The sequence below is a fragment of the Odocoileus virginianus genome, chromosome 19 (genome assembly GCF_023699985.2).
Source record: "Odocoileus virginianus isolate 20LAN1187 ecotype Illinois chromosome 19, Ovbor_1.2, whole genome shotgun sequence".
Lineage (NCBI taxonomy): Eukaryota > Metazoa > Chordata > Mammalia > Artiodactyla > Cervidae > Odocoileus > Odocoileus virginianus.
Genome location: NC_069692.1, coordinates 14,240,298 through 14,253,430, shown reverse-complemented (window position 1 = coordinate 14,253,430; position 13,133 = coordinate 14,240,298). Strand labels below are relative to the sequence as shown.

The 13,133-nt window shown below is 34.6% G+C and overlaps 1 protein-coding gene across 27 annotated transcripts in view; it reads right to left on the bottom strand.

Annotated features, from left to right (window-relative positions):
• Positions 1 to 13,133, bottom strand: part of TRDN (triadin) — a 386,030-nt gene that overhangs the window by 120,406 nt on the left and 252,491 nt on the right. For 25 of the 27 annotated variants that reach the window (XM_070449854.1, XM_070449856.1, XM_070449855.1 and 22 more), the window contains 5 exons: positions 12,755 to 12,784; positions 5,785 to 5,814; positions 5,061 to 5,078; positions 1,871 to 1,903; positions 1,727 to 1,753 (listed from right to left, as the gene is read on the bottom strand). In XM_070449854.1, the coding sequence (XP_070305955.1) occupies positions 1,727 to 1,753; positions 1,871 to 1,903; positions 5,061 to 5,078; positions 5,785 to 5,814; positions 12,755 to 12,784 (138 nt within the window). The remainder of the gene's footprint in view (positions 1 to 1,726; positions 1,754 to 1,870; positions 1,904 to 5,060; positions 5,079 to 5,784; positions 5,815 to 12,754; positions 12,785 to 13,133) is intronic. The other 2 variants (XM_070449864.1, XM_070449871.1) reach the window with 1 other exon arrangement.

Sequence of the window (13,133 nt, the reverse complement as noted above, 5' to 3'; positions counted from 1 at the left end):
CATTTTGTCAAATATTAGATAATAATGTTTAGTTATTAAAACTCTTAAAACTGATTACACCCGTCATCATTCTTCATGTCTCTCCATGTTTATATCTCTCTGATGTATGCTCTAATTTAACTTTCTGCATACGTACACAAGTAAGAATATATGTTATGGCCAAATGGTGGGAACGTTACCCTGGAATACCTAATGTGGTGAAAGTGAGATTATTAGATATTATAAATTATTTAAGAGTTATTCATGTTTATGTTTTTTTCAAAAATATATCATATTTGATATTTTTTTCATCCAATCAAACATTATCAAGTGTCTAAAATGTTCCTGACATTATAATAGGCACTGTGGGGATAAAGATATAAAAAATGATCCTCATCTTTTAATTTCTATTTAAACTGGGAAATAGAAAAGGTAATATGATCATAGAAGTATGTTAAGTGTTTTTATATGAAAAATAAAATGATGCCATGGGAACTAGTTGGAGAATCACCTAAATGATTTGGGTTTGCTGAGGATGTTTTACAAACCTGAAAGAAGAATAGGAAATGTGGTTTCAAATCTGACTTGCTGTGGTTTGTGATAGGGGTAGAAGTAATTTAGTAGATTTGCCTGGTTGTTTACATAATATTGCAGTTTTTATTTTGTGCATGTGTTAGTCACTTCATTCGGGTCCAACTCTGCAACCCTCTGGGCCACAGCCAGCTAGGCTCCTCTGGCCATAGAATTTTCCAGGTGAGAATACTGGAGTGGGTTGCTGTACTTTCCTTCAGGGTTTTTTCCCAGCCCAAGGATCAAACCTGAGTCTCTTACATCTCCTGCATTGGCAGGCAGGTTCTTTACCACTAGTGCCACCTGGGGAACCCAATTTTTATTTAATGTATCACTAATGTAAATGCTATTTCCATTTAAATATATTATGAGGGGAGGAGTGACTAATGGACATTATATGAGGCTATGATTACCTACACACATACACACACAGATCATTAAAGTTCCTTCATCAGGAAATACATTTATTTTCATTTGAAACAACAGATAGGGCAAGTTAAATGCCCGGAAACTTTAAGAAAATCATTTGATATCTACAGGTACTGAATTCTTAGTTTTTGTTTGTTTGTATGTGTGTTTTTCCGCTTGTCTGATTCTCAATTCGTTTTTTCCCCCTCATTCAAATGTAAATAGACTGAAGACATAATCTATTTCTCTCACTGCAACTACCCTGAGTACTCAAGATGTGTCAATAAAGGACATTTTTGAGAATATCTGCTAGAATTAAATATTTCATATTTAAAAACAAAGCAATATCAGATGCATTTACAGGAAGGGTTTTGCTTTTATTTTTGTTTTTTACACTAGAGTATAACAGGGCTTCTCACACACTGCATTGACAAATCCACTGGGGATGTTAGGAAGTTGCAGATTCTGATTCAGTGGGTCTGGCCTGGGACCAGAGCTTCTGCATCTCTAACAATCTCTCGGGAGACCCTTACACAGCTGGTTCACAGAACACACACTGAGTAGCAAGAATGTAACATATTACTTCCATTTTCTTACATGGCCTTGACATTAACTCTATGTCCAGAGCATGGAAAAATGACATCTCAAAAGATGGAAGGATTTCCTGCCCTTTCCCCCTGTCTTGGCCCTTACCCGCTGTCTGAGGCCGCAGCATTAATAAAGCCTGGACATCGGCTAGAAAGACCCCTGCAGCCCCAGTCTGACTCACCTGACTGTTCCTTCTTTGGTGACTTTGCTGAATCAAACAAGAAAAGAAAACAAATTAACATTCCATGCTATTTGATGGCATTTCAGCATTCAACTGCAAATTAATATCTCAAAATTAAGAGGATGGAGGAATTTTAAAAGTTACCTGGTTCCAAGTGTTTTTCTTTCTTTTCCTGTTCTGAAATACATTATTTTTGTTTTATTATTATTACTCCAATTTTATTTTCCAACTTAATTGTTCTAAGACAAAGACACATACATGTACTAGCGCAGTATTGAACCAATAATAGCTGCCATGAAGATTAATATCGACATATATTTAAAATAAGTTTTTCCATTTCTCCTCAGTTTTTCCTCATAGAACAGCAATAAAGATATTCTGAATATGAGAGGAATTAAAATTTTTCAGGGATAAGAATCCAGAAAGATATCATAAGGTCTATAAAGGATGGAAAAAGTTTAAATTTTCTTACTGACTGGATCAATATGAAATAAATTTGGGATAAAAAGTAAGCAATAAGGATAATTATTGCAGTTGCTTTAAAATAATCCTCAGATAAGGATGAACAGATTTCCTCTGGACTTTTTATTATAAGGTGAAATTTTCTTGTATTGAAAAGATATTTGTTTAGCTAAGACAAAGGCTTTGCTGAGGCAGATTTAAGGCACTAAAAATAGACTAAGAATTTTCAGGAAGAAGCACAACACAATTCCCTTGTTTTCAGGACAAATGCTTCTTACAGAGTCCTTTTCAGACTGTTTCTTCTTAAGAACCCACTTTTGCCAGTGTTATATGAGACAAAGCATTATTCTGGCCTCAAGATTAAGCTGACATTTATATTAAAATAAGCACTAATTTTATATGAAGTGCAGGTACTAATTTTATATGAAGTGCTATTATCTACATTTCTATTCTTACTTATTTTGCCTTGATGAGCTTGTCAAGTTAACTTAAATGATTGTCAAATGCTTTAACATAGACACATTAATATCTGATTTTTTTAAGAAAAAGAATGAGATTTCTTTAAGTTTTATTTAGTACATTTATTTTTGAGACTAGAAGATATTTACGCTGAAAGAGTTCTTAGAACTTTATTTTAGAAACATAGAGTGTCATCAAATTTCCTAAGGTCATCACATCGATCTCTCAAGTATACAGTTTTGTTTACCAGCCTTGTAGTTGTGACGGTATAATGAGTGATTTAGCCACTCCCAAGATAGCAGGCAGACAATAAAACAAATAAAACGAATGGCTTGACCAAATGTTACAAGTCAAAAGGAAGAAGCACAGGTGACTTAGTTAACAACACAATTAAGAACATTCCCAAAAACTGTCTGGAAAACATGGAGTAATTAAATGCATTGCTTAATTTATTGCTGAGCTGAACCACCAACTACAAAAATATTTCTAAGAAATTTCTAAAGTGATAACAATAAAAAAATACTGGAAGCAGATTTGGGTATGCATCAAAATCGATTATGAGCTATCTGTGAGATTTCAAAGTTAAAATAAAGGTCTTCCAATCATATCAGAATATTATTCTGTAAGCAGAAAAACACCTGTGTTAATTTGGGATGATATGGAGGAAAAGGCTGTCGAGCATTTGTTATATGGGATAATCAAGATGTAATTATGGAATTGTCTTAATAAATACAAATTAATTTACCATTATATCTACAGGGACTGTGAAATCATATTTACAATTGATTCTTAATTTTTTTTACTTTTCATTTTGAAAAAATATTTTAAAAATTATTTGTCATTAGAATTGACAAAACTATATACAGGAAGATCCCATGTACACTTTCCCCATTTCCTCTACCATGATTTGTATTAAACTGAAAAACCAAACAAAATAAATAACCAACAAGTTGTGGTTATAGCAAAATAAGAATATAGGATTGGAGAAGTATAACTGAATAAAGTAATCCTGAAGTAAAAAAAAAGTCACTAAATCCAATAAATAAATATGACAATAAGAACAACAAAAGCAGGTCCAGATGATAAACTAGAGCAAATAAGCTAATTTATATGGAGGAAAACTCTTTTTTCCTGTCCTTATTACTGTCCAAGTCACAACCCACAGAACTTCCCAAGGATAGAGACAGTTAGGATGCTAAACAGATGTCTGGGAAGGCATGTTTATTTATCAAATATATCAATACTCTGAAGATCATCAAGAAGTTGCAGTGTCTGTGGGAACTTTTAAATCACACAGACTGTAATAAAGTGAGTGCCTTAAGGTTACATAAATATGTCACTTAATACCATTTTTCAGATCTCCGGGTGTCCCCATTCCCCTGCTGGAGAAGCGGTGTACAGAGTGTTTTCCACATCACTGTGCCGCTGCCCAGCAGCTGCTGTGCCCACAGAGAAATCCAGGACCGAAGGACCACAAACTCCTCTGTGGACAGACTGCTCCCCCTGGCCGAGCTGCGGTACCATTTCACGATTCTCTTCCCAGGACTTTCTAGAGCACTGTTAGGACTTAAGAAGTCTCAATGCCCTAACTGTTGCCAGACCAAAGTGCACATAAATCTTTTTTTTAATTGGTATATATTTTTAAATATGTTTTTAATTTCTCCTAGAATTTTTAAAGTGCTACATACTGGGAAATTGATGGCTTTTAATGGCTAATTGAACAGGGTTAAATTGGTAATTTTTGTTTCTGTTTGTTCAACATACCCCATATCTTCAGAGAAAAGTATACATCTGCAAAAGATACAACCTCAAAGCACCAAGCTTTACTGAACTGTCAGCAAGCAAGCTTTAATAATATGTGTTAAAGCAACATTGGGTGTTGCCTAAGTTATGCATCCTAAACAATGCAGTTTCACAGAGCTCATAGTGCTTATAGGGAAAAAGAATCATTTTATGGACAAAATGTCATACATCATGTGAACATACCAAAATATTTATGGATTGCAAGAAGAAAACAAGCAGAAAAGCGACTGTAAATCTAGCCTGAAAAAGAATTTCCCTTCTATTTTCTAACTACAGAACTAACCAGATTGCAGAGATTATGTTTACACTAACGTAATATAATACCCTTTAGGTTAATGGAACAAAGTTATATTTTTTGGTGATGACAGTGGATATTATTAGACGACTGCATGGATTTGAACAGGACTCAAAGAAATAAGAGTGCCATGCTTTTCAGTTCACTCTGACCAGCCCCTCCCCAGGTTGTACACTCTTTCATTCTGACAAAAATAGAGTCCCCATGCATAGAACATAGAAAAGGAAGATCCAAAACCACAAGTTTAAGGATAACAGCAAGCCATTAGTTGTAAGTAAATAGAAAAAAATATATACTTTGCATGCATTTCCTTACTTTTTCCCTTGGGTAGTTCTGTTGAAAGAAATATAAATAGAAAACCACTGCTCATGAAATTGTCAAAGATAAAATATACTCCCCGAAGACACTGATTTGATTTTAATTTTTTCAATCCCTCCCCCATTCTCTCCCCTTAAATTTCAGTTAAGTGATGATCTGAGGTATTGCTGACTATTATAGGTGTTTCCATAAGTTGACTGTAAAGCATTATTTGACAATGGATCTAAGATGATACTGTTTAATCATTTAAAAGAATTATATATTGTAGTCTTTTTAAATACATGTGAACATATAAACATTCTGTACACATAAACACATACAGAGGACACATGTATACTTGTCAATAGTTTATCATTCTCTTCAAGACTTAAATGATTCAGTTTCATTGATGATGGTATATCCAAGATTAATTAAATTTATGCTTTCTAGCAAAATAAATGCTTGATACTGAACATTGCTCAATTTCTTGGCCAGCAAACATTTCTTTGAAAATAATTAATATGAAAAGCAAGCATATGCAGTATTTATTTTTATTACTGCCAATTATTTTTCATAGAATTATTTTCAGTAAAGACTCGACTCTTTCTCTTTCTTTCTCAATATTTCTCTCTCTCTCTTTTTAATCCCATATATATTTTTTTCTTTCATGGGAATCCTTTAAAAAGGAATTCTGCTTGGGATTCATTAAACATAAGACAGAAAAAGGAAATATTCCCAATACCTTCTGTAGGTGTTTTTGTTTTCTTGGAATCTGAAAACACAAATATAAATTATTGATAAAGCAGACAAGAAAAATCAACAACTGATAAGTGCACATCAAAATGTTCATATACTCTGAAATCATTTTCAATGAAATGGATTGATTGCATGATGTATTTCTAGAACATGGGGTTTAAAGAGAAATTATTTTATTTTTGAGAGGAGGATTATTAGGATAAGGTAGGAAGTGAGAAACTAGAAACTTCAGACGAATAAAATATAGAAAAATATGAAGGAAGATATTCATATGTAATTTACAAAGAAAGTACATATATCTATCAAAGCTGATGACCTTTTAATAAATAGTCAAATTGAGTAGATATACTATTTCAGTGGAGATGGTTTGGAATCCCTGACTTTAGTTGGCAATTTCTTCATTTGTTCAATCTACAGCAATCTAGGTGAAATGCACAGTACTCTCCTTCAACTGATGTATCTCCAATACAAACATGAAATGACTCCTATTATAATGAAAAGAAACAGGAGATGATGGCTCATGGGTTACTGAAGAACACAAAATCGACTTAGTAATTGCTATGTAGTAATGTGCATTCAGTGATCAAAAGTCATCTCTTTAGTTTTTAGTCTTTTGGGTATTCAGCCTATATCTGAGAAATTTACTATTTCCAGCATTTATACCATGAAACTATCTGTTCCTATCACTTGAAATTAAAAACAAGTTTTTAAAAACATGTTTATCTTAGGATTGTTGTTCAGTCCCTAAGTCATTTCCAACTCTTGCGACACCATGGTCTCTAGCCCATCAGGCTCTTCTATCCATGGGGTTCTCCAGAAAAGAATACTGGAGTGGGTGGCCAATTCCTTCTCTATATTTTAGGATGGAAGCATCTTTCTTTCTTTTTTGGGGGGATAGAGGCACCTTAACTTAAATTTTTGTTTAGAATATTTTGTTCTATTTTCTTTCTTTTACCTTTTCTGTGACTTAGCTTTGGAATGTTCTGAATATTACTGAAAATAGAATAATAATAATGAACAATGAATTGGCACTTACAAAAGATAGGTAAACTGTTCTCTGGCTGACAATTATTTGGCTTAGAACCTACAGCAACAGATCTTTACTAACATTTTTGGCTAGTTAATGGATTTGTGTGCTTTTTGGTGATATAGACAGATTATGATTGTATTTACAAATGGACCTAAAATGTTTGAAGATGACAGTGAGTAGGAGACTGTTCACAAAAGGCAGTTAGATGGTCAACTGAATTGTTTTATGATAAAATGATAATCAACAACAGAAATAGTGTGGTGAAAATAATAATCTAATTCCATAGAAGTAGAAAGATGAAAACACATTTTAGTAGAGCAACTTGGGAAAAAAATATAGAAAGTGATTAAAATGAGCATGCTTTCTGAAGCAATAATTTCACTTATAGATTTCCAAGGAGAAAAATGCAAACCTATCTCATAGAAAGATGCTTTGTTTCCGACACTGTTTTATACCTCTAAATAATGAGAATATTAATCAGTACCCTCCATAGAGTAGGAGAATGGTTCAAGGGATTCATAGTATATACACATAATTGAAAACTACAGTCATTAAAATGATGTTTTGCAACTTCTTTCTGAATTTCTATTTTTTCTGTAAGAGGGTTATATTTCATCTATAAGAGAAAAACAAACCTTATTTTTAAGCAATATATCCTTGAAACTATACACTTACTTATTGAGTAAATATTTATTAAAACACCACTGTGCTTAGCATCATTAGTAAAAAGAATTTTTGACTCAATTTTTCTTAATACCTGCCACTTCACCCTCAGAAACCAATCTTTTTCTTGCTATTCAGTTTCTCACCAGGAAGTATAATGAAGTGGGTGAAATTTGTGACCTAAAACAAATGTGCTCTGCAAGCAATTTCTTATTCATTTCCTTCATGAGTAAATACCCTAATTAGGTAAGTAGGTAATTCAAATACTAGACAAATATTACATAAACGACTCCATACAAAAATGCAATAAATGCCATTTGTCATTTTACTTGTATATCTAGCTACAATGTCAGTTCTATTTGGAGACATATATTCTTATATTACATGAGCTGAAAGTGTGAAGTGAACAGTTCAATGGTCAAAATGAATTATTAACTAGTTTGGCTCCAGTATACTGGAATAGGATTCCTCCCTGAGAGGTCCTGTGATCCTCATCGAGCAATCTTTTGAGCCCAGAGTACATCCTAATGCAAGTCACAGAAAGATTATGGTGGACACATGTCATTCAGAACTGCAATTGAAGATAAAGCTGGGGAAGAAAGGTAGAACAGATAGAGGATAAAATGGGCTTATTAGAACTAGATTATTTTCAGTCCCTCTGTTTTTAAACTAGATGCTGGCATGGGGTAGGGTTGAAAAGCTTAATACAGTGTGGGTAAGTCTAGAATTCCCATTGTTTTTAATCTGTTTTCCTTTTCTCTGGTAGTAAGAATAGATAAAATATAGTGTGTGCTAAGTCACTTCACTTACACTGTCCAACTCTTTCAACCCTATGGACTGTGTAGCCTGCCAGCCTCCTCTGTCCATGGGCTTCTCCAGGCAAGAATACAGGAGTGAGTTGCCATGCTCTCCTCCAGGGGATCTTCCCAACCAAGGAATCTAACCCACATGTCTTAAGTCTCCTGGATTGGCAGGATATTTACCACTAGCGTCACCTGGGAAGCCCCAATAAAATATTGTATTAGATATCAATTGTTCTGTAAAAAAAGAAACAAAATAATATGAACTCCAGGGTCAGGTAAAGTATATAACTTACTGAAACACAGAAAAATATTTCATGAAATAGAAATGTAAAAAATAACAAGTCATGTTATTTTTTATCTAACTGGATCAATCTCATTGATTGATCTAATCAAGCTGGTCTTTAAAGAATTCAATATATTTGCTGTGAGAACTGGGAGCTACAGTAAAATGTACTTAAAATGTCATCATAATTACAAGTCTTTTGGTTAGGAGTCAACAGAGCAGCAGATTTATATAAGTAAATACCCAAGAAACCAAAAATACAATGCTTGAAACTGGAAGATCACATATTGACCCTGAAGAGCCTAGTACCAGGCCTCAATACTCATGTTATTAAACTTCATTATGCTCTCTCAGCATCCTGCTGAGATGGCTTAAAATATTATAAAGACTTACTTGCTGAAGGCCATCTGCCCAATAATCTGAACAACAATCTTCTAGTAAGAACATAAAGGCCCACAGCAGCTGTGATTTAAAAGCACTGATGTATTTGCAATCTGTTCATCACTCACTCAACTTTAGCCGTGTATCAGGTATGCTCTATTATGTTCATAATGATGCCAGAGAAAAATGAAATTCCAATTGGGATTGAAGGGAAAAACTAACTCTCTGATAGGCTAATAAACCAGGTAATGAAGTATACCATTTGTGAGTGTGTGTGTATGGAACTTGCCAATTGACATCCTTATTCAATTACAATATCAGAGACTGCATTGTTTTTAAGCATGGCTCCTCTTCAAATTTCAATGATGCAGTCCTAGAACTTAGGACTAATTCTCACATGCGTTCAACTCTATTCAGTCTTGCCCTAATTACAGTAAATAATAAATCTTATCTGGCTAGTTCTCAATGGAGCTGTATCCTTCAGAACATAACCTGTGTTGAAACAGGTTTTCCAGCCCCTAGAATTTCATCAGTGAAGCAGATGTTAGATGAATGAGATCTATCTAGATCTGCTAGTGCAACTCAAGTAGCAGCTAGAGACAATATATGCTTAAGATAAAATTGTTAATGTGTGTGTTGTGTGTGTGTGATCAGTCATGTCCAACTCTGTGATCCTATGGACTATAGCCCACCAGGCTCCTCTGTCCAAGGAATTTTCCTGGTAAGAATACTGTAGCAGGTTGCTATTTCCTACTCAAGGGGATCTTTCTGACCCAGGAATCAGATTCACATCTCTTGTATCTCCTGAATTGGCAGGTGGATTATTTACCACTGCACCATTTGGGAAGCCCCAAATTGTTAAAAATTGACTAGCAAATTCCTAGACCTAAAAAGCTCAGTGTAATATAAGTCCCACAGTCACAAAGCTAAGATCATGGCATCTGGTCCCATCACTTCATGGCAAATAGATGGGGAAACAATGGAAACAGTGACAGACTATTTTGGGGGGTTCCAAAATCATTGCAGATGGTGACTACAGCCATGAAATTAAAAGATGCTTGCTCCTTGGGAAAAAAGCTATGACAAACCTAGACAGCATATTAAAAAGCAGAGACATTACTTTGCCTATAAAGGTCCATATAGTCAATGCTGTGGTTTTTCCAGTAGTCATATATGGATGTAAGAGTTAGACTATAATGAAAGCTTAGTGCTGAAGAACTGATGCTTTTGAACTGTGGTGTTGGAGAAGACTCTTGAGAGTCCCTTGGACTTCAAGGAGCTCAAACCAGTCCATCCTAAGGGAAATCGCTCCAATATTCATTGGAAGGACTGATGCTGAAGCTGAAACCCCAATACTTTGGCCACTTGATGCAAAGAACTGACTCACTGGAAAAGACCCTGATGCTGGGAAAGATTGAAGGCGGGAAAAGAAGGGGACAACAGAGGATGATGGTTGGATGGCATCACCGACTCAATGGGCATGAGTTTGAGCAAGCTCCAAGAGTTGGAGATGGACAGGGAAGCCTGGCGTGCTGCAGTCCATGGGTCGCAAAGAGTTGGACACGATTGAGTGACTGAACTGAAATGGAAACTTTGTTCCTCAATCTGATACTTGACCTTTTTCTTATAACTCCCAATTGAAAAAAAAAAAAAATCCTTCCTTGTCTGCATTGTGAAAATTTGAGTGCCTGCTCATATTTCTTGTGGCTACAATATTTATCTTAAGATTCCTAGATATTACTGGTTCATTCACATAATAAATATTTGTTGAATAATGTAAAAACTAAGGAAATGTGCTAGTCCCTGTAGGGGATAAAAGTGAATTAGAGATGGTCCCTTTAGTCAAAGACTTAAAGTCAATTAGAATAGAATGATAATGACGCAAATAAGAAGAAGTACAAGGAGCATAAGGTAAAGAATAGTAAGGAGGTGCACATAAACTCTGAAGGGAGACTATAAATGAAAGAGAAAAAATATTTAATTGGGAGGATCAGACACTCCAGAGGAAAGAGAATTTATCTTGAGCCCTAAAAACACTGAGCATCCATAGAAGGAAAAGGCAAGGGCAAGATCTATTATGAAAACAGCAGGAACAACAGCAGCACATTGTATCTGTAACACTGAAAGTGGTTTACTATAGATAAAATACATAATGCTTAAAGGAAGGAAGTGGGTGAGAGTATAGGACATAGGCTCCACTACGGTGCCCTGGTAACTTTTGTTCTAGGTATACATGCCATTCAGGCAAAGGTCTGAGCCACAGCTAATTCTAAGTCTGGCAGGATGCCTTGTGTCCTTCTAGAATGTAAGGGGATGAGCCTCTGAGGACTTGCTATGAGACCATCTTCCTTGTGCCTCTCTGTTCTAATGTCTGTCAAAAGCTGTGTCAGGAACTTACTCTTTTTTCTGGTAAGATCTCTGTATACACGCCACAACATTGATCATATAAATGATATAATTCCCAAAATGCACTGAAATATTTCCTGTGTATATGTATACTGATTTATATGCCTTGAAAATAAGTACATTAATATGTATTAGTTTATGATGATACTATGTAATAGTAATAACCAACTAAAACAGTTTCTCCTTCTTAGATCTATCGACTCTTAGATTCTGGTTTAACAGAAGTAGAATGTAACCCCCAAGTTATTATGACTATGTAAAATACTGATGATACTAAATTTAAAATATAACACTGTTCTTATTTTTCTCAGATCAGATGAACACTAATTAGAATATAACTGTCATTTTCAAAGTCAGAAGTGATTGCTTCTCTCTACACGCGACTTTTCACTGAGAAAATAAGCCTAGATTAATGAACAGGGGTGATATCTAGAAACCCTGTCTAAGAGTAGTCAGGATGTGCATTAGAAACATCTCTAAATAGAATCACAGAGATTTAGAGGGCCTTAAGACTCTCCTCAGCTTGAATAAAGTTTAGACAGTGTCCTTCTTGACTACAGGCCCCTGACCTCCCTTCCATCAGAGCATTTACATTAGAAAACTGTAAATTCTTTCTCTGTCCTTTTGAAACATAAATCTTTTACAACCAGAAATACCTTTCTCAAGATCTGTAAGATATCACTTTGAAATATAATCATCAAAGGAGATGCACAGTCCTGTATGCCAGTCTCTGAGGAAGGGCAGGAGCCTAATTTCCCAGGCAGCAATTAGGAAATCTAGATGGCCTCATCACATTGACTAGCTCCTACCCCAAGTAGGAGTTGAGAGTTAAAGTTGAGAGTTCAATTTCTCCTACTGTAAACACACTTGACTGCTTTGCAGCAGTCTTGAATAAAGTCTTCCTTGCCCATTTAAGTCCATCAGGTGAAGTCTCTCTTTGGCAACAGGGAATAAATGACTCCATATCAAGACATCTTGACAAAGAGAGGTGGAGTGTAAGGGATGGATTATGACTTATTTGCAACTTAATAGAACAAAGTAACATCAGTCACTTGTCAGTGTCACAGATACAAGTAGTTGCTATGAGAAAATTGGTCTATATTTTACATATTTTTGACATTTAATAAAATTTCTAATGAAATAGAAGGCCCAAGATTTTGAGAGATGGTGTTTCACCTCCTACACATTGAGAAAGATTAAATTAAAATTACTGTTTAAAAAAGTGGTTCACCCTTTAGTGTGAGGAGATGTAGAAAAAACATAGTCACACAAAATGTATGCACATAATAGATCCAAAGTAAATACAGACAAGCCGGCAGTCAAACTTCCACTGTGACTTTTGGTAACTTGTCCACACAAAAAGTATAATGGAACTCTGCATAAAACATACCTTCCTTCTTTTCCTCTTTTTTAGTAGGTGCTGAAATAAGGGAAATAAAACAGTGTTAGAACATATTAAATAACAACTCTTCAGAAAACTGGGAACATGAGAATGTAGTGCATGTATTCATAAATTTAGTGGTTATCAATGAACAAACTTATCCAAGTTTGAAATAAGAAAATAAGTTGAAAATAATATTCATATGAAGTTTTTTTTTTTAAATTCAGATATAAACACAGAACAACAAGAGAATAAAAATATGCTGTTACACAGACAAGTAGTTAAAATAATGTCTTTAGCATAATTTCATTTTAGTTTTGAAATTGTTATATCTGAGCAAATCACAATCACTTCTAAAATAAAAGGACTAGATCTATGCAAAAAATAA